This window comes from Betta splendens, chromosome 7 (genome assembly GCF_900634795.4).
Source record: "Betta splendens chromosome 7, fBetSpl5.4, whole genome shotgun sequence".
Taxonomy (NCBI): Eukaryota; Metazoa; Chordata; class Actinopteri; order Anabantiformes; family Osphronemidae; genus Betta; species Betta splendens.
The window spans coordinates 12,379,773-12,400,222 of NC_040887.2; the positions used below are offsets into that span (position 1 = coordinate 12,379,773).

A 20,450-nucleotide genomic window follows, 5' to 3' on the forward strand; every position below is an offset into this window, starting at 1 on the left:
AAGGCAAAAACAAGTTACTTCCAGCGCAGTTATAGAAACGGAATACTTTATTTTGAAAATAATAAACGGAAGTTATATGTTTCATTTCCTTTACGGGTATAACAACTGTAGCACGTTATTAGCAGCATGGGTGACATGGAAAAGTGGCCAGAAATCGAAAAGGCAGAGACAGAGAAGAGGCGTGAATTGGTTTTGCAGGGCCCTGCTATCGACAAGAGGATTTCGTCTAACGGGGGACTCACCCCGTCAATTTATGACCTCACTTTACTGAATTACCTGGAAGTGAGCCAGTGTCCGAGTTTGACAGAAGTCCACGATGACATCCAGCATCTGACCAACCTACAAAGCCTCGTTCTCTGCAGGAACAAGCTGACGTCAATGCCAGATGTCTTTGGCAGCCTAAAGTCCTTAAAGGTCCTGGACCTCTCCGTCAACCACCTCCGGGCTTTACCAGCTAGCATCTCACAGTTGGGTGAGCTAAACACTCTGAACGTAAGCTGCAACAGCCTGGAGGTCCTGCCGGAGGGACTGAACCGGTGCGCTAAGCTCTCCACCATCAACGTTTCCAAGAATCGCATCACCGCTTTCCCCGCTGACTTCTGCTCCGAGCGCCTGGATCTCCTCAGCACCTTGGTGGCCTCCGATAATTCCATTGAAGAGCTGAGTAGAGACATTCACAAGCTAGCTGCTTTGAAGGTAGGTGGGATTTCATATTATTTGTTTAACAGAGGCTGGCGTCTTCTGTATTTAACTAAGATAGCAGCTAATTCAAACTCATTTTCTTTGTCTTCCTCCCATCTGTCTTTCCAGGTGCTTGATCTCTCCAACAACAAGCTGCGAGAGATCCCCTCAGATCTGAGCGACTGCCCTAAGCTCAAAGAGATCAACTTCAAGGGCAACAAGCTGAACGACAAGCGCCTTGAGAAAATGGTCAACGGTTGCCAGACCAAATCCATCCTCGACTACCTCAGAGGCAAAGGAAGAGCAAGGCAGGGAGAGGATCGAGGCGAAGCGGACGGCGGACGCAACGCAGACAGGAAGACGAGGCAGCAGCAGCGGAAGAAGAAGGAGAGAGGGGCTGAAGAGGAGGAAGTAGAGGATCTGAACAGGATGGTGGTGAGGATTCTCCATGTTTCAGAAGCCCCTGCAGCGATCACAGTCAATGTGAGCGCGGAGGTTAAGGATGTGCGACCATACCTGGTCTGTTGTGTGGTCAAAGGCATGAATCTTATGCCTGGAAATGCTCTCAAACGCTTCCTGACAGCTCAGGTAACGTCACCATCTTCACAAGCTGGTCTACACTGTAGTATGTGGAACGAGGTTGATGCACCTCCCTCTTTTTTGTCTAGACCAAGCTTCATGATGATCTGTGTGGCAAAAGGACCATTGCAACCATTGCAACGCATGATGTGCAGCTGCTCAAAGGTCCGCTGGTGTATGGTGTGAAAGCACCCACCCAGCTGAAGGTATGCTCGCACACAACAGCAGGGTTTCACCACAGCCACACTGAAAACTACGAATGGGTTACACGTGACTTTAATATCTGTCAGATTGTGCCGTTGGGTCGGAAGGAGATGACGGCCGTCGAACTGATGAGACACCTACAGCTGGAGGCTGATGAGCTGAGGAAGCAGAAGAAGAGGCAGAACGTCACTGGCCTCCACAAGTGAGTGAAGCACAGGACACTGCACACACAAGCAACCTTGTCTCTGTAGGAGAGGAGCTGCTTCAGTCTTTTAATAATTTGAAACAGGTATTTTTAAACTTTAATATAATGTATATTATTTTTTTCTTAATGTAATTATAATATAGACAATATTATATAAATAATGCAACGTGTCTCTAAGATCAGGTTGTTTTACACATGTAAAAGAAGAACTGTGGCAGCTGACGAGCGAGTTCTCTCTAATCCTGAATACTATTATCTGCTGTGTGTTTACTGTAAGACTTGGAAACGAGTCACTGATTTGTCGTCTTTTTTTTTTTTCACAGATACCTGCAGCTTTTGCAAGGAAAGCCATTTTACCCGTGTCTTGTCGACGTAGAAGGACACGTGATCTCATTTCCACCGATCACAAACAGCGAAAAGACGAAGGTGTGGGTCTCATTTCTTCACGCATTCTCCTACACAAGAGGGTTTCATATTAAATATTCAGTCAATACAGAAGTAAAAAAAACTTGTGCCACAGATTATTTGTTCATGTTTTTGTGATGTGCTTCATAGAAATACTGACAAACACATTGCTGTGCAGATTAAGAAAACTACCAAAGAGTTGTTCCTGGAGGTGACGAGTGCAACCAGCCTGCAGACCTGCAAAGATATCATGGACGCTCTAATTGTTGTAAGTTTATGTTTTCCCCTTCTGATGACTGTCTTTCTTTTTCAGCCATTAGGTAATAATAACAGCACTGACCAACACATACACCTCTGACACTGTGGAACTGGATCTCAAATATTTTGTGCACACGGTTTACATTTTGGACAGAAGGTGGCACTACAGGAAAATGCATCGAAAGTTCAGTGCTTCGTAAACTTAAAGGACGGCTTCATCCGTTATCAACAGTTTTGTTGCTGGAAGCAGAGAAGTTTAACAAAGTATATATATATATATATATATATATATCATTCACATGCATGTACTCCATCAACCAGAACCATATAAATCCATTTGAAAATCTTTGAAAGCCTCTAATGATGGGAGTCTTTCTGAACCTGTAAGACAATCTGGTTTGATGGAGGTTCTAATGACAGAGAGGCAAAAACAGATACTGAGTATCATATTTTAAATGTAGATATGCGCTAGATTAAATCCTTTTCCTACTTTATTCGTCTAATGGGGTTTATATGTGTGAATGGAGGCTGCACTTTTTAATTCCATGCAGTCATTTGCTGTTAATCTCATCCTATTGGGTGCTAAGATTAGGAGTCAGCCTGAGGTCTGAGTCAGATACTCAAGATCAAATTACTCGAAAAAGATATTTCCATCCCATGCTGTTGATTCAGTAACACTGTGCCTGACAAAAATGAATGTTACAATTACAGTTGTTATCTCCTACTAATTATTATAACTAATTATTGTCTTAAATTCATACTAGATGATCCAAATTCAGCAGGTTTTGTGTCTGTTAATAAAGACCTCTGTGGTAGCACAGACCAAAAGGGCTATTTCTTGTTGTCTCACAGAAAATGGCAGAGTTGAACAAATTCACAGCAGAGCACCAGGAGGAGGCAGGGTCGGACGAAGAAGGTGTCAGCCCACAGCAACCAGTCACCGGCAAGGAGGCCTCTAGTGAGCTGATCGTCCAGCAGGTGCGAACAGTCGACCAGGACGGGAACCTGAAGGTCGTCTACCCGTCGAAGACCGACCTGTCTATAGACACCAGCAACTTAACAGTCATTTGGTAGTTGTGTTGCAGATGGGCTGAGATGTGTGCACTTATTTCCATGCTACATGAAGGCATTTCACAGGTTCACTTGTTTACACAGAACATCTAGAGTTGTTATCTGATGAATTTAAATACATCTTATTATTAACAGCTTTTATAACCTAATGTACATTAAAATATCCTGAAAATGTTCCTTCTTTCTTTCTTTCCTTCTTTTTTTGTTTTTACATCTTGGCTTAGAAAAGAGGGACAAGGAAGTAATCACGTTATCATCTTTAATAAAAGACATGCCCATCAATTTTCAGCCCCTCAAATGTCAGGTAGGACCATTAAGATAATAACACACCTGACCCTTAAAGCTCCTGACAATTGTACTGAAAGAGGAAATGGGACAAAAATGTGATAGAACCCATTATATGAATGTGACAGCTGTCAACTATTACAAGGCCTAATAAATGTTGAATAATTGAAAGACTGAATAATTTCCTTATATCATCCTTTTATATTACGAGTCAAATTGGCTGGATTTCAATTTAAAAACTTCCTTAAAAACCTTTTACAAAACCTTTTATTTCTGCGTCCAGGTGTGCTTTGCCTTTAAGGTTTGTTCTGTTCTGTTTTATAGCCTTGCATCCGCTCATACGGGCTGATAACACTCGCTTCCGTCTTGCCATTAGAAGTGACGCACGTCCAAACATCCGCCTTCCGAGCCATCAAGCATCTCAACCACCTCTCTTTGACGATGTCGGTTTAAATGCAGGCAAGATGGAGGAGAGGGAGTAAAAGGCAGGAGAGTTGATTAAATGACCCAGCTGTGAGTGTGTCCGTGACCTTTTTACAACACATCATATGAGCACACCACAACCCCGTCCTGCCTTTTTCTTACTGCCCCGCATGTCTCGTATTCCCTCGTCTTTCACATTCCTTCCTCTCCCTCCGCACCAGCTGACATGCAAAGCTGCGTTCCTGTCACATGTGATCTAGCTGCTCGGTGTCCACGCCTGCCGGCCCGTGTCCAGGGCCGCCCTGTTTGACTTCTTCAGAGATGACAGACACAATGCAGAGCAAACAAACACAGTTGACTCTGGTAGATCATAAACCCAACATGTTTGTTAGCCATAGCTTGTTTTAGATTAGACTACAGAGATAATTTGCTTGGTGTTATTTTCAGGTATAACGTTGTGCTGCAAAATGACTATTGGGAAGAAAATAGGAGTCCAAATAGAGTCCAAATTAAACCATTGTACTGGAGTTATAGCTATCATGTAACATTTCTGATCATAAATTTGCTATCATGGCAAAGATCGGAAATAAAAATTCACATAAAATCAGCTTGTAAATATTCAATTCACGGGTCTGGTTGTAAATCATGTTATGATGTGAAGATAATGAGATGAATTGGTTGTTTGTGCATTTTCAGAACTATGTGCACAGATTTCCTCCACATGATACGGGGAACAACCGCTCACAACTATCACAAACAAGTCCTCTTTTCTCGCTGTTTAATTTGCTGACTGTTTCCTCTCACAGGTGTTCCCTTAATTCAACTAAACAGCTCATAAACGTAGCGCTGTTAAGTGGCCTGCAATTCATCCGAGCAAGAGAACACAATGTGAAAGTGTGGGCTGTTCTTGCTGGGTGAGGAGGTGTGTTAACAAACAGGCCTAGTCCAAACACAATGACTCAGGCGCTGGCACAGATATGATCAACCTAACGAGCGAGCACAGAATGTGCGGCCGTCTGCAGCCTTATGTGGAGCAAAGGTGAGCGCCGCGGCAGGTCAGGTGCGCGTGGGCGGAGGGATCGCGGGAACAGACGCAGATCTGCCGCTTCGCGAGCTCGCCGGCAGAATCAGACAGATCTTCACAACAGCTGGAAGCGACTGTGAGGGTGAAAACAACCACAGGGAAAGGTGCTTTAACCGACACTCGTGTAAAAATCAGTTGAATTCAGGTTAAACAGTTTGACGTACAGCCGCAGCACCTCGCAGACAGATTCATCTGAAGGACATCCTGTGAATACACAGCTGTGGAGGCGTACAGTTGTGTGTGAGGGTTTGAGTTGTGTGTGAGCTGTGACGGGAGACGACTACGTCTCCAGAGCGGAGCCGCCGGTCTGCAGCGGTCAGTAACTATCAAAAGTGGAACAAGCAGGGAACAGTGGTGAACCAGCATTCGGGCCCCGGGCAGCGCAGGCTGGCTCATGTGGTCCGATCCAACAGAGGAGCCACTGTGGCCCAGATCGCCAGAGGCAATAATGCCGGTTCTGATAGAAAGGTGTCAGAACACACAGCGCGTGGCAGTTCGCTGCGTGGGCTCAGCAGTGTGATTCTGATCAGTGTTAGACACATGCCACGCAGCACAGTGACAGACCACATCCTCTGATGAAGCATAATGCTCCCAGACGCAGAGCAGGAAGGAGGCTCGAGGAGCTCAGCGTCGCGTCTGAGCCTCCAAATGTCCAGTAGAGGGCCTGAATAGTTAACATGTGGATGCCAGATACCACAACACCTTCAGGGCTCCAGTGAAGCTGATGAACACCTCAAATGATCAACTTGCAGTTGTGTAATATTATAAATAAACAATATTAATTTATTAAATAAACATATCAAAGAACAACAAACAATCTATGGCTTCATTCAAAAAGTTATTTGTGTAAACGTCAGCTGTGAGGATTCATCATCTGATGAAGCACATGTTAATACTAACTTTTCACTGAACATCATTTGAAGCACACACGTTAAGGTATTAGTCACCCGCCTTATTATTCAGTGTGTTGACATTTTTACAGACGTACATGTAAGACTCTCATCCCACAGGGTCATTATGCGCCTTCACACTCCAGGCGCTGCCCGCCGGTGGGAGGCTCACTGGAAGAAGAGCACCATTCAAGCGCCGCTCATTCATTCCTGTGGAGCCGAGAGCGGCTCTAAATCAGTCTGGAGCGATGTTTTTGCTTGTAGACTCCCTCCAGGTGGGACGCCTCTGATCAAACCCACAGACTGCACACTGTACTGAGGGGAACTACCACAGACAGGCTTATACTGTAAGTAGAGTCTGTGTGTGTGTGTGTGTGTGTGTGTGTGTGTGTGTGTGTGTGTGTGTGTGTGTGTGTGTGTGTGTGTGTGTGTGTGTGTGTGTGTGTGTGTGTGTGGAGGGAATAGACTCAATGAACATATGAGCGAGTACGAAGCAAATCTGCTGCAGTGAATATTATGCTCTCAGCTGGTTCTGACTAGGACCAGACAGGCCCAGTGGTACCGGGCTTCGTTTCCAACCATTAATACGCGCACTAAGGAAGCAGGAAGTGGTCCCGTCTGGATTCAATTAGCCGTAGATGGATCCTTTTTAAGTCGTGCGCCATAAGTTATGTCAAGCATCCGAAGCATTTTGGGGCTGTTTGAATTGAAGCTTCCATGGTGTGAGCTGGTCGGGGAGGCGCGGCCTCGTAGCAGGAGCAGCACAGGTGGAGGTGGTGTGGTTGACAGACTCAGTTCCAGTAAGTGGCTCGCTGAGCTGCGCCAGCCAGGACTGGCAGCCGCAGGAAACTAGGTGACCTACGAGGAATGCAGCTCGGTTGGACGTTGTCATCCACAGCCGCGCTTTTCCTGTTATGACATGAAAACATGGGCACGGCGTCTTATTTCAGGTGCCCGCGTTCTGGTCCGTGATTATTTTAACGGACTCAGCCCGAGGAGAGACGCTCAAGGAGGCATCTCCTTTTCTCAGATTTATGATCTACAGGTTTTGACGGGTCATCAAACGCCTCGTGACGTTCGGGAAAACTCCCACAAACAAAATCTGTTAATGGAAAAAAATATAATCTTAATCTGTTTCACACGGACGGAAAGGAAATGCTTTTCGGACAAAATAACAGTGTTAATAGGCTAATTTTAGAACTTCAAAGCTCGTGTCTGCATAAGATGGACATCGTGTTCTAATTTGTAAGGAGTCCGGCCCCTTTGTTGTGACTCAAGCCCTGGAGGAATGTCAGAAAAACAGATATTTTTTTTAGCTCCAAATTACAAGAAGTCCGTGTTCGCTGCCTCTGAATGAGCGCGTCGACCATCACGAGACCTTCATTTCCCTCTTTTCTGCTGAAACCCAGATGAGCTTCTTGTTGGTGACCTCCTGCAACCTTTGGCCGCAACAAACAGCGACTGGAACAGTCTGTACTATTGGGCAAAGCAGGGCATTACCTGGGCGACCTGACTGACTAGATCTGAGCATGAGGAAATCCAACACTTCAAACCGCGACATCACAGCGCAACATGTGGATGTGGTTCAGCACCCTGACGTCATGAGGCGCTGCCGCTGGTGGACGCGGTACTATCACTGTTTATGTCCAGATGATCACCGTCGAGGATAAAAGCGTCTGTCATTGACCTCCACCAGCCACTGTGACGTCTAACTGGCTCTAATGGAGCAGCCCACGGTGCCTTATTATAACATTCAGAGGTCAAAGGTCCCAGAGAGCACGGACTAAAATGTGCTGCACCTCCACATCCTGGGGTCTTTGCATGTCATATGTTACTGTGAAGCCTTTCAGCGGATCATTCGTCTGTACCAGCAGCGCTTTCACTAGTGAAGCAAACGTGTCCTCCTCCCCCTCCTTATGAAAACAATGCAGGCAGCGACAGCACGGCGTCGCTCCCTCGGGTCCAGTCACGTTGAAATGTGCCTCTGATGAAGGATGAGAAAAACCACAGCAGCAGGAAAAAAAGAATTTGAATAATTAATACGAAGAAGTAAAACAGAAGAAAAAATGTAAATATGAGCAGCATGTAAAGGATGTTATTGATTCTCCTGTTTGTCTCCAATGCTGGTGTGTTTTTTCCCATCTGCCAAGTGGTGCCTTGCAAATTAAATCCCGCAGAGGTTGGATGCAATATAAATAAAATCAGCCAGCTCAAATTGAACACTCACTGCGGCCGCAGAGCTGCGAGTGGACGGGTCGGATGTGGACGTAAACACCGGCCACAGTGGGCGAATGGGGCTGAAACGGTTCACTTCGGTTGGATTCTGTGCGTGCTTCTCGCAGTAGAGCGGCCGTGGCGTCTCCTGCGCTCGCTAGCGTGCGACCGGTGCGCCCACTGTAGCAGGGGCAGTCAAACATTTACCCGGCCGGCAGCGTTGTCCAGGGGGCTCTGAGCAGCCGGCTTGTGTTTGCTCTTTGGTCTCAGAGAAATCCACTCACAATTAGTCTGCATCACACATTCACACGTGCAGTAGTGTCGTCTTCTTCTACTGTTTTTACATAAACGAGTCATTTATAGGCCCTTGATGAGCATTTATTCACAGGTTGACCGGGTTTGTTCCACACACACACACACACACACACACACACACACACACACACACACACACACACACACACAACAAATCCCTTTTCCCCTCACACATGAAACATTGAAGCTCAGCCTGTCAGGGAGCTAATTGCGTTGCATGAGGAACTTCTACACTATCGTTTCTCCTACTTTTACCTCAGAGGTTTTGGATGTTTAAAAAATTTAAACTAACTTGGCTTTTCATTACATAACAGATGGCTGCATGCGGCCGACTGCATGTGGTCATTGTTTTTGTTGAAGGAGTGAGGGAGTTCATCCATCCGCCTGTTGTGTGTCGTTTCGTGTCCAGATTGTGTGGACGGTCTCAGTGTTTGTGTCTCCTTGTCTCTGGGTGTTGCAGGCCTGACTGAGGAGGACTTGGCACAGCAGTGTGTAATTTTCTATGTATAACCCTGGCTCGGAGGCATTACACTCACGGTTGCCAGTTTATGTTTTTCTTCCTCATTAAAAAAAAGAAAGATCTAAACACACACACACACACACACACACACACGCTCACAGGACACAAACAGAAATTTGCTGATTCTTGTACTTTATGAATTTGCGCATGCCAGCATGAATCTTCAGTTTAGGACAACCAACACCTTCACAAGCCGGTCTTTCATTAAACCCTCCCTTCGTGGGGAAATCAGGCAGGACGATGTAGGAAGGTGAGCGGATCCACATTGGCACCTGTTGTCTTGGAAGGGGATATAAAAATCGAATTGCACTTTACTGCGATTGGACCAGAATGAAAGAGGAAATAACTTCAGCACGGCCGACTTCCAGTGAGGCCGCAGCAATGCACAGCTACGTACTGAAATACATAATTAGAAAGGCAAACATGCACTCATGCCTGCATCCATCCGTGGGAGCGGCAACGAGAGCAATCAGTGAATAATTTATGTTTATTTAGAAAATGAATTATGATATAATTTCTTAGTATTGCCCAACGTCTTTGAATTAGGAGCTGTGAATCTATACATGTATAAGACACAAAGAGGAAGTCTGCATACATTACATACAAACATTCTACACAACACGGGCAGTTTCAAAGTTCTGCACAACACCGGACGAATATGTTGAAAACGCTGCAAAAACAAGAAGTCTGAGGAAAATGTTGACACCACACAGCCCACGGTGGAGGTCACTGCCAGCCGACCTCGGCCTCCGTGTCCGCAGAACATAAAGCAATCAACATTTTTAGGCGGAAGATGGGCCGGTGGAGGGGGGAACGGGCACGGCTGCTCCGGGTTCTGCTGCGGGTACGCTACAGTACATAAAAAGACAGTCTTGGTGGTGGGGAATTGCCAGCATGGAACAAAAGTGTATGATTTCATAGTTCACTGAAATTGAATGAAAATGGGACGAAAATGCCACAGAAAAATGAATAAATAAGGGCCAAGACATGCTGAGGAGAAGCAGAAGCGGCTTCTTAGCTCTGTTTGCTCTGCATTATAAAAAAAAAGGGCAAACAGCATCTTTTATACATGAAGTTTAGATTATAGCAGAGCTCCTTCTGGCTCGGAACCCTCGTGAGGAAGCTTCACACGCTGGCGCTGCTGTCACGTGGGGATCTTTTTGGGGCTGCGGCGCGTCGCCGGGGCAGCATTATGTTACACTGACACTCTGCTAGAGGAAGGGATAATTTGTCACATCCACGCGTTTGCAGGAGTCAGATGATTGAAGTCAAATACCAGATATTAGCTGGTTCTGGGCGGGACTCGCCAGGGTGTTCACATAGGGATTCATTTGAAGCTGGGTTTCCTCTGTCACTTGTGAGGAGTCCCACTAGGGGAGAGGTCAGGAGGAAAACAGCTACATGTAGCTGACTTAGTGGCAAACGCTGTATCGTCATTTTTCATTTCCCAAATGAAAAAAAACTAAAATCTGTAACTTTTACCCCCAGTGTGGCTTTTTGTTTTTGGTTGCGTTATTGCTGAGGGCACTGAACAGAACAAAAAAAAATGAAGCAGCAAAAGCGGACAAACATGGTGCGGGCTGAGTGTTGTGCAACAGGCTGACATCGATCAGAGCTGCTGAATGATGACGCTGCAGTCTATTGTCTCATCTGTCTGGAGCACATCGCTTCTCCCCCTTTTCCTGCCTCATTCTCGAGTTAGTCAGGTTTCTCTGCCAGGATCGCTTGATTTCGATCCTGTGTTTCCGTTACAGAACCAAATCCTAAAAGTCAATATGTTTACAGTCATATTAATTAGAAAATGCCCAGTTTTATTGGCACGCTATGCTTATCATGTTTCACAAGTCTGTAAGCTGTTAGCAGACGTGCCAGAATAAAATTCCACTATGAACCTCTCAGATGATTTTAATTAAATATTTGTCAGAGGCGCAACCAGGAACACATACCTACAATTTCACAGAAGCACAGACAAAAAACGTGTTGATAATATATTCCATGTTTTTGTGTTCTCTCCTATTAATCTTCCTTCTTTTAGAAACAAGCAGCAAAAAGTAAAGTTATCTTGAGCTCTGGACCAGCTGCCAAAGTAAAGTACACTCACACACAAAAACTCAAAATAATATAAATAAAATAATATATTTGTAACTGATGGGCATTTATTTCGCAAATAAAATATGTTTTATTAACTGTATCTGTATTTGGAGCCTTTACAGAAAGTCAAGCCAAGAAGCAAAAAGTAACAATGTGAAACTGACCCACAAATACAGACGTGATGAAAAGTAATTCTGAAAACAATACAATGTTTAAAAAACACTTTTAAAGTAATAAATAAATAATACAATTATGTTAATTAAAGACAAGTAAAATTTTCAGGAAAATGTTGTAATGTAAATTTATTTTTATGATCTGAAATTGTTTATCAAAAACAAGATATAAGTGAAACAGTTGCTAAGTGTCATTAATTTTAAGTGGTGAAATACTGCTAAGAATAATTGATCTAAATAAAAAACAAACATATAAAGCACCAAGAGAGACTGACGAATGACTTTGTGATGTTTGTTTAAAAAACCACAAACTGTTTCCAGGAAGAGTTTTATTTTCCTTTTTTTTAGTGAGCAATACAGAAAAAAAGAATTCTAACATTGTCTCAAAAACATTGAGTAAGTTATGATTTAGACATAAATAGGATCTGGTTTCAATTCACCCAATCCATTTGAATAAGTGCAATGAAAAATGTGCATGACATCACGAGAAGAGATTTTCTCTGTGTATCTGTTTAGTTGTTTTTGTTCTTAGCTAAATTATAAAGTTAAAACTGTAAATGAGAAAACAATTCCACTTTCTGCTATTTGGTATTTCCATCAGCTTCTTATACATGTGTTGATGTGCAGTGGGACACGCTTCATAACATGACAATGGGTTTAATCACTAAGCTGGGCTTTTTTCCTAAGTTACTGACCCAACGTTTCATTTTTGCACAGCTATCAAATTCCCTCACGTCTGACTGGAAAGAATGCGGCGGGTTTGTTGTGAATGTGGGTCAAGTTTATTGGCGTTGGCCGATGATGACATTGTTAGGGACTTGAAGGATGAAGCAGAGCCAAGCAGCATACGCATCAAAACTAAGTACAGAGGAGAAGCCTGAGTTACTGTGCACGCGGCCGTAGCTGCAGAGATCCCTGCAAAACGAATGGGGCCCGAGGGTCAGCTTCTCCCCACACACTGCGAGCTGATCAAGGAGTGTCGGCCAGCTGCTGCCGCGTTCGACCAGGCTTGTGCAATAGCAACATTCCATGTGCCTTTGCTGCCGCTTAATAATGTCCAGTGTGAGAACCGTATTCATCCAGGTAAAGCTCCAGTCGCTCGTGAGGGCCAGTGGGTCGGGGCTCGGCCCGCTCGCGACTATTTGCTTTTCCAGCTGTTTCGTGAGAGAGAAGGTGTGTGTAGATCTAAGAAAACGATGGAGGGGAATACAGAGCAGGAGGCAGGCTGTGTGTGTGTGTGTGTGTGTGTGTGTGTGTGTGTGTGTGTGTGTGTGTGTGTGTGTGTGTGTGTGTGTGTGTGTGTGTGTGTGTGTGTGTGTGTGTGTGCGTGTGGCAGTATGAAGGTTCCCAGTGAAGACGAGGCCTGTTCCTAATAAGCTATATTTGTAAAGTGGAAACACCTCTCGACAACCACATGAAGTGCTCCCTCTCTGTCCCTCTCTTTCTAAAGTCCAGTGTGCGCATGCCCACAAACAAACATACCCATATGACTGGCTACCCAAAGCCCCCCTCCCTCACTATAGACCGATCCGCCTCTGAGACACAAAGCCACAAGGGATGGCCTAAATTCCAGCGCATGCACACAAGACAGGCGGCAGAGTAAAGGCCTAATAGATCTTGGTTAAACCACACATTCGCCATTGGATGATTTTAACATATTTCTGCATGACCACTTAAGTTTCACAATGTGTAAACAATTTTAGAAAAAAAACAAGAACATCATTGAGGTAAATCTGGCATAAGATCAGATTTTTTTTAATGTATCCTCGACCTTTAACAATGTGCAACCCACTACTACTAAATGAAATTTATCTACAGAGACTTGTATCTCTATAATATATTAAATCAATACAATAGTATTTAATTTTTATTGGTATTTTTCTTGTACTTACTGGTAGAGACTAAATAAGTCTGCCACCAGGCTGTTGCTGCTCTGGTCCATCCATGGAAATGGCAAGAGATGTTTTTAGGAAGAGTCTCTTCTAATTAAAGAGGTGGTAATGTGTTGATTGCAGCGCTATAATAAACCTTCCCAAGGGTGACACAGTATACCACCGCAGGACTCTATCATTACCTCTGCATTCCTCCACCAAGACGACGCTTTATCTCCATATACACATTGTGGACACACACCAATTGTTTTTCACAACCTCTTATGTTCTTAGTATGTGTTTACTATGGTTTACCCTCGGGTCCCGGGCCGCAGAGGTCAAAGGAAAATATACGGGGGCAGGAACTTTCATATATTATGTATAGATGAATCATAAATAATTTAGTTTCACATATCTATGGTCTTTATAACAACTTTTTCTGAGCTACTTTAAATTCTAACTGGGTTGTTTTTAGATAGAGGGAGTGAGGAAACAGAGGTTGTTTGGCTAAATTGCCTCTATTACAGTGATATTACATACTGTATATATCACAATACTGTATATCACTTGCGTAAAAAAATTAATTTTGTGGATGCTGTCTAATAAATCATACATAAACCTCAGCATGGTTATCATCATTGTCACATTTTCTATTTGTATTTATTTTAGTTTCTCTTTTTGGGTCAAACTGTTTACTATCAGGCTTTTCGCTACGTCACGACACACCTCTATATAGTGGAGAGACTGAACCCAGGACTGACAGGCGTCTCCGCCAATCGGCTTGCACACTATTCCAGAGAGGAGGGCTGTGATTGGACACTGTGAGGATTATATGTATGTATAGATATGCCTGACTAGTAAATCTTGTGGGCGGGATTATGGAGAAACGCTGTCCATCTATGTTGATACGGATCTGAGAAACTGGACCGAAGCGTGTCTGCTCTTCACATGGACTAATGTAAGTTATGCTGTACTTTCCCGTAGCTCCGGGAGTTGCTAAAGGCCGCCGTGACAGCGTCGCGGATCCCCCCACCCCGACATGTGCTCTTTCCCGTTGCGTTTTGCTGAGCCGTGCAGGCCGAGAGGCAGCTTCCATGGGGCTTTTTCAGCTGTTGTTAACGCGCTCTATCAGGCTGCAGCGTTTTTGACACGCCGCCGACAAAACTGAACAAAGTATCCAGTCAGCCTGCGCGTAATGTCATTGTAGAGGGGCCATTTCACCCACGCCGTGTGGGAATTAGAGGACATTTTCCCTTTTGGAGCGGCGGGCGCTGCTGGGGCTTTCGCTAGCGTGTCCGAGCCCACCGTTGACGCTCGTGCGTAAAAAGAAAATTCGCTTTTGAAATGTGGCAGGCGAACATGGCCGCGCGCCTCGGCTAATGTGGCGTCGCGCGCGCCGACCTCCCCGCCGCGTCTTCAACGGTTAGGAGACCCCCCCCCTCCCCTCCTCCATCCGACGGCGGCGTGCGAACTTCAAGCCCCGCACTCCGGAGCCGCGCGACGGCGAGCGGCGCGAGCTGCGGCGAAGACTGCGAAGTTTGGCTCGCGCGCAGGCTCGGATCATGTGCTACGTGCGCGCCGAACGTCTCAGAGGACCCGAGAGGATTAGCGTGGAGGCTGCAGTCTCGCCGCCGGGTGCGTTTGAGCCTCCTCCAGCGCGGCAACTCCCGAGTTGCCAGATTTGCTGAATGACGTCTGGCGTAACGCCGCGTCCAGACCAAAAGTAACGGGACGCCCCCCCCTCCCCCCTCCGGTCCCCCAACTGACCAGCTCACGTAGCCCCTCCTGACTCACTCGTCCTCTCCTCTCTGTTGACAGTTTTGCTTCATACCGAGGACGCACAAAAAGTTTCCCAGCGCGGGGGGGGGATTATTAAAAGCAGCCTTCGACTCGACTGGCTCGGAACACTTGGCGACCCGGCTCCAACATCTGGACCCTTCACCCTCCGCCGGCGCGCACAGTGAAGTTTGATATGCCCCATCAGGTAAGCGAGCGTCCGCTGCTCCCGTGGAAGTGTGGCACCAGCGGCCGCGCTAGCTTGGAGGCTAGCCGCTATTAGCCCACGGGCGGGGGGGGGACAATCCTGCAGCTTTTCCTCCCTGCGCCGTGTTTACTCGCCGTCGGGACCGCGGCAGAACCTGCGCACCAACCTCGCCCCCCCCCGTTTTGCAGTGTGCGTTGTGTTATCGTTCTAGGCGGGTGCTTCCCACCGCATTCCACATGCTTGTGTGCGACTGCCTGCACGCCCGCCCGTCGCAGCGGGCACTGGCAGCACCTCGGTTCGGATCAGGACCCAATGGACGCAGTTCCCCTCACTGTGTTCAGCGTGCGTTTGTGACTCCCACCTGAGTCTGGCGGGCAAGCCTGAGTTCTGATGTGGCTTCAGAGGCGTGTGCTGGTGTTGAATGCCTTCCTTCCTGTTGGTTGTCAGTGTGTGATGTGGAGGAGGCAGCTCCTCCGCTGCAGGCAGGGAAGACAAAGGGGCCGATTAGCGTGGATCTGAGGGGCGCAGCATGGACCCAGCTACACATTATTCAGCTAACTGCAGCTTGATTTAAACTTGAGTGACTCGTATGGGCCCACACACACAACCAGGTTAGAAGGGCATATTATGCACACTTTCAATGTTTATTACATACTCCATTTTAAAAGTCTGCCTGGTAAAGTTTAGCTTCTACTGGGAATATTTCCATTACAAACACGATTTGACTGGAAATTACACAGCGGCACTGGTTCAAGCGACAGTGCGGCCTGAAATTTGGAAGAGAGAATAGAGGTTTCCAAGAAGTTGTCCTCAGGTTAATGTTGCTATTAATAGGACCCCAACACATGATGTTGGGTCAGTATTTATGCATAAACTATCCAAGCTGTAAACATCCACAGTGTCCTGACCAGCCGAGTCCAGGAATAAGCTGTTGGTAATATTTGTAAAGGCTAAGTGCTGCAAGTTCTATCTTAAACGTATTAATCAGGCAGAAATAATTGATTTGATTGTTTTGATTACGTGATATGACTTGTTTTGATTGGATAAAAGGTGAGCCTCGCTCAAACAATTCTGGAAGTACAGATTTCTGGCACTGCAGGTTCTGAGTCTGGATCACAGGAGGTGTTGACAGTTCCACAGACTCGTGGAGCACCTTCCCAAAATAAACTGGATTAATGTTTCCTTTTTAAATCCATTAATTTATTGATTGTCACTGTTCAAACAGAACTTTGACACATGGTGTTAAATAAACCTTATCTTTCTAAATCGTTGTGTAAGCAGGAGCTGAGGTTGACCATATCACAAAGTAGAGTAAATGAAATCTGTATCGCACATACAGATGGCCTGGTCTACTTAGACTCAGTAGGTAGAGCATTGGCCTGGGAAGGGGAAGGTCGCAGGTTAAAGTCCACCCTCCCAGGGCTCCAGGTGTTCTTAAGTAAGACGCTTCCCATTAGCTCCCCGGGCGCTGCCGTGGCTGCCTTTAACCCCATCCCAAACTGCAGCAAGAAAAGGTTTTGCCCTTTAGCCCTTCTTTCTCGAAGTATGAGCATTAAAGATTGCTGCATGCAGCTTAGAGGTGTTTATGTGGCTAAAGCAACATTATTCAATCGTAGACCTTTTTTTAGAATTTTTTTATTTGTCTGATCCCTGTCTGTAATACAGAGTTTACTTAGGCTATTTTTCATGTTGACACTAAACTTGTCAATTTACCTTTGGATTCTTGGATTCTCCACGTTGAGGGCTTGTTGCACCATTTGCATGTTTGCTTGGTTTAACACATTGCATTTTTGCTGTTTTATGTTGGGAATAATCGCACACATACAGTACTGGTTCCTGCAGTAACATGAAGCATTCACCATTTACCTTACCGAGCATGGATTCTTGTTCCCAGTAAAGATCCATGTGATGTGAGTCCATGATGTGAGATTGTATAATAAAAGAGGAAATTGCTCTGTCACTTTGCTGCATTGAATGCCTCATCTAAAGGTTCCTTCCACACAGCTCCAGCATTACCTCCCTGGGATACAAAGAGTCTCTTTCTGTAATGAGCTACTCAGTGGAACACTTTGTGCTCCGGAGGTTTGTTCTCGACTGAGTTATAGGCAGGATGTAAAATGATAACAGATGCACGAGGGGCCTCAAGGTGCGGCACATTATTTTAAGAAGTAGGTTAATTCTCTGCCATGCGGAATGCATGCTTGCAAGCACAGACTCATTCATAGGTTCTCACAAATGCTGCCTGCTCTGTGCACTTTGTAGCAGTTTTCCAATATCTTTGTTTAACTGATTGACTGGTTTAAAGTCTGTTCGGCCTATTTGCTTCTAAATTGACTTCTGCTGCTGTGTCTCATTGCAAAGCGCAACCATTGTTGGGCTGTGGGTCTTTTATCTACATTCACAGCAGAAATGTTAGATACTTGCGTAAAGCTAGAAACCTTGTCCTGAGTGAGTGGGCTCAAATAGACGCAAGCGTGGCAGAATGATGTGATGACCTGAACTAGCACTAGTGTCGCTGCACTTAATGGTTAATTACAATAATTCTCAGTGAAGATAATAGATATTTGCTTATTTCTATTAGGGTAATATTCTACAGACTAAAAAGCAGCAGGTTCAGAGGTGGACCTGGATTCAAATTAGCTGAGGTTTGATTAATTTTATGGAAATAATATTTGTTTGCAGGCGATACTTGCTAAACTTATTTACATAGAAGTATGTTGCGTGTTGGTCATAGACGGTGGTAATACTCGGCACCTGTTCTCCTGTCATTCAAGCGTGATCATTTAGCTCCTCTTGAATTGTCTCTTTTGTCTGTTAAACTATAGTGTTCATACTAATGAGATCCTCTCCTTTCAAACAGAACAGAGCCTGTCTTTGATTGGGGTGTTTAGAAAGACTACGTAGGTGCCTTCAGTAACAGTCTAGAATATAGTCTAAGATAATAATAAACATTAACCAGTATAAATCATCCTTTTATTTCTACAGCTACAGTTTACTCTTTCCTTTAATAGGGGCTAATGGATTCCTAATGAAAGGTAATTATGCAGCTACAACATAGATGCAGTGGAGGTGCTGTTGTTTTGGTTTGTTGGAATTGGTCTTATTTGAAGGATCCTTGCAAGTTAAGCGATAATAGCGGCTCACCTCCCAGTTTCAGGTTGTCGTCTACCAAGCAAATAGTGCTCAGAGGCTTGATAGTTACTTACAGTTCAGTGTTAGTTGGTGGCGTGGACCGGAGAGATCACAGGATTCACGCAGCATGTTGTGGTTTGGAGCAACTTAGCACAACACACACACACACACGCTAATGAGGTCAAAGGTTCAATTCCCAGTAGGTGGAGATGTGTTCAATGCTGGAAATGAAAGCAGTTTCCCCACCAAGGTGCAGTGTTCCCTCCTTATTTCAACCAGTCTACAAACTGACAGGTGTTTTCTTGTGTAAGCCAAGGGAAACAGACCGTCCCTCTGGATGCAGATCTGAAAGCGCACAACCCTGCTTACGTTCATCATGATCACATCATAATGTCCATTTTCCCTGTCTGACTTTATCTAAAGTTATTAATCCAATTTTCTCAGATCCAAGTGGGATTTATCTGAAACCAGACTGAGTCAGAGTTTGCAGGGATAACTCAAACCGCAAGATCCGGATTACAGTTAAGATGCTGGAAACATTTTTCAAGTCTTCAATAAACGACTGTGGCTCAACAACGATCTGACAATAAATATTTTATTGCCTCAGATTTAGACAATATGCTTGAAATGGACGACAGTCTGACTCGTGATTTTTCCTTTTGGTTTAGGATGTTGCACTGGCACAGACCATTAGAGATCTAAGCCCCACGCTGCTTGTTCTCTTGCTACCAGAGAGGTTCATTTTTTTGCATTATGCTTCAATTATTAATTCCTGAAACGTTTTCTCCCAGCCGGTAGATGTGAAGGGCAGCGATTAAATTTAGCCACAGCTTGGCAAAAACCACCCAGTTAAGTTCCACTTTTACAACTAGTGCTGTATGACATGACGGAGCCGTTCTGGGAGATGGCTTTGACATTTTACTTTCAGAAACGTGCAGGAAACCTGCAATTTTCCAACGTCACACAAGCGCAGGCCTTTTAACAGGAATTAAACAAAGCCCGACCGCATCTTTTAACTTGTTCTCTGACTTCGATTTGACTTAATTGAATTCAGACTTTACAATAGGCTTTTGGAAATCTCCTTACTGTAACCATCGCGACCGTCTGTGTGGATAAATACTGGGGCCTTTTAATTAGACTGATGTGCGTGTTGGATATGTTTTACAACCTCACTTAAAAGCATGACTGGCTCGTTAGCGTAGCCACTCATTAAACCTGGGACTGTATGGTTCCATGAAGCTATCTCTGTAATCTTTGAAAGGGGTGGGAGAAAGTAAAAGTCTGCTGGTGCTTCTAAGCCACCGCTCCACCGTGAGAGGTGAGCGTTAACTGGAGAGTGTCTTGTTGTAGTCATGAAGCTCTGGCATCCTTTATGTTGAGTATTACCATCATTGTTTTGCTTGTGGCCTGCAACTTTAAGGCTTCTGGATCCCTCCCAGCCGCCTCTTTAGCCTCTTCCTGCAGCAAGAGGCAGCTGTTTTCTGTGCAATATCTGCAATAAACCTGATCCCGTAGAACTGTCACGCGCCGATCGACAGACAGACAACGTGAGTGACGGGCTGATGGACGTAATAGAGCATTTAGCAGACGGACATCCCTCTTGGGGGCGGACTCAGGAAGAGGGCGGACTCTCTGTATGTCCGTCAGGGGAACAGACAAGGTTTATACAGCGTGTGCTTGATCGATGACAGCAGGGACTAGTCATTTCAAGGATTTGAAGCTTTTTGGGATAATGTGTCACTTGACGGTTTGTGCTCTTTTGTATGGATTCAGCTTCTTTTGTGGGCGGGAGTCTTCCACTGTAGTTTGTACAGAAAATATAGAGCAATAGTTGACTAATGCCTATCAGAACGCTTTGCCTGCCAGCTGAGGCCTAGGGTGAGGGGCTCTGAGTAAGCTGCTGACACAACCTTGTTTTGCTGTCCTTTCTTTTTTATCTTTTTGTGAAGAGGATGAGACGAGCCCACGGAGAGCGATTGGCTGTGACTGAACAAGCCCTCCACTGAGGGCTCCACCCCTCTCATCCTTTTGTGGGTTAATTAGTCATCTAAACGTGCGTGACGGG

The 20,450-nt window shown here is 45.2% G+C and overlaps 2 protein-coding genes and 1 long non-coding RNA gene across 5 annotated transcripts in view; 2 read left to right on the forward strand and 1 right to left on the reverse strand.

Annotated features, from left to right (window-relative positions):
- The first annotated feature begins 73 nt into the window (after positions 1 to 73).
- lrrc47 (leucine rich repeat containing 47) lies at positions 74 to 3,579 on the forward strand. The gene is made up of 7 exons (XM_029157348.3): positions 74 to 696; positions 811 to 1,269; positions 1,350 to 1,466; positions 1,551 to 1,666; positions 1,993 to 2,095; positions 2,253 to 2,342; positions 3,185 to 3,579. The coding sequence occupies exons 1-7, from the start codon at positions 127 to 129 to the stop codon at positions 3,404 to 3,406; spliced, it is 1,677 nt and encodes a 558-aa protein (XP_029013181.1). The 5' UTR covers positions 74 to 126; the 3' UTR covers positions 3,407 to 3,579.
- Positions 3,580 to 6,441: 2,862 nt separating this feature from the next.
- On the reverse strand, positions 6,442 to 8,495 carry LOC129604319 (uncharacterized). The gene is made up of 2 exons (XR_008695122.1): positions 8,313 to 8,495; positions 6,442 to 8,069 (listed from the first exon to the last, which is right to left on the reverse strand). It is a non-coding gene; the product is annotated as an uncharacterized LOC129604319 (long non-coding RNA).
- A 5,593-nt stretch (positions 8,496 to 14,088) lies between these two features.
- Positions 14,089 to 20,450, forward strand: part of LOC114858442 (vitamin D3 receptor A) — a 41,275-nt gene continuing 34,913 nt past the window's right edge. The window contains exons 1-2 of one of the 3 annotated variants that reach the window (XM_029155699.2): positions 14,089 to 14,227; positions 15,088 to 15,253. The gene's annotated coding sequence lies outside the window, so the exon portion shown is untranslated. Of the gene's footprint in view, positions 14,228 to 14,317; positions 14,905 to 15,087; positions 15,254 to 20,450 lie in introns of those variants that run through there. The other 2 variants (XM_029155700.3, XM_029155701.2) reach the window with 2 other exon arrangements.

Excerpts from the sequence above, each read along its gene's own strand:
- lrrc47 (XM_029157348.3), top strand. The coding sequence starts at position 127 with ATGGGTGACATGGAAAAGTGGCCAGAAATCGAAAAGGCAGAGACAGAG. Across the intron at positions 1,270-1,349 it reads AACGCTTCCTGACAGCTCAG|ACCAAGCTTCATGATGATCT; the intron begins GTAACGTCACCA and ends TTTTTTGTCTAG. Across the intron at positions 1,667-1,992 it reads AACGTCACTGGCCTCCACAA|ATACCTGCAGCTTTTGCAAG; the intron begins GTGAGTGAAGCA and ends TTTTTTTCACAG.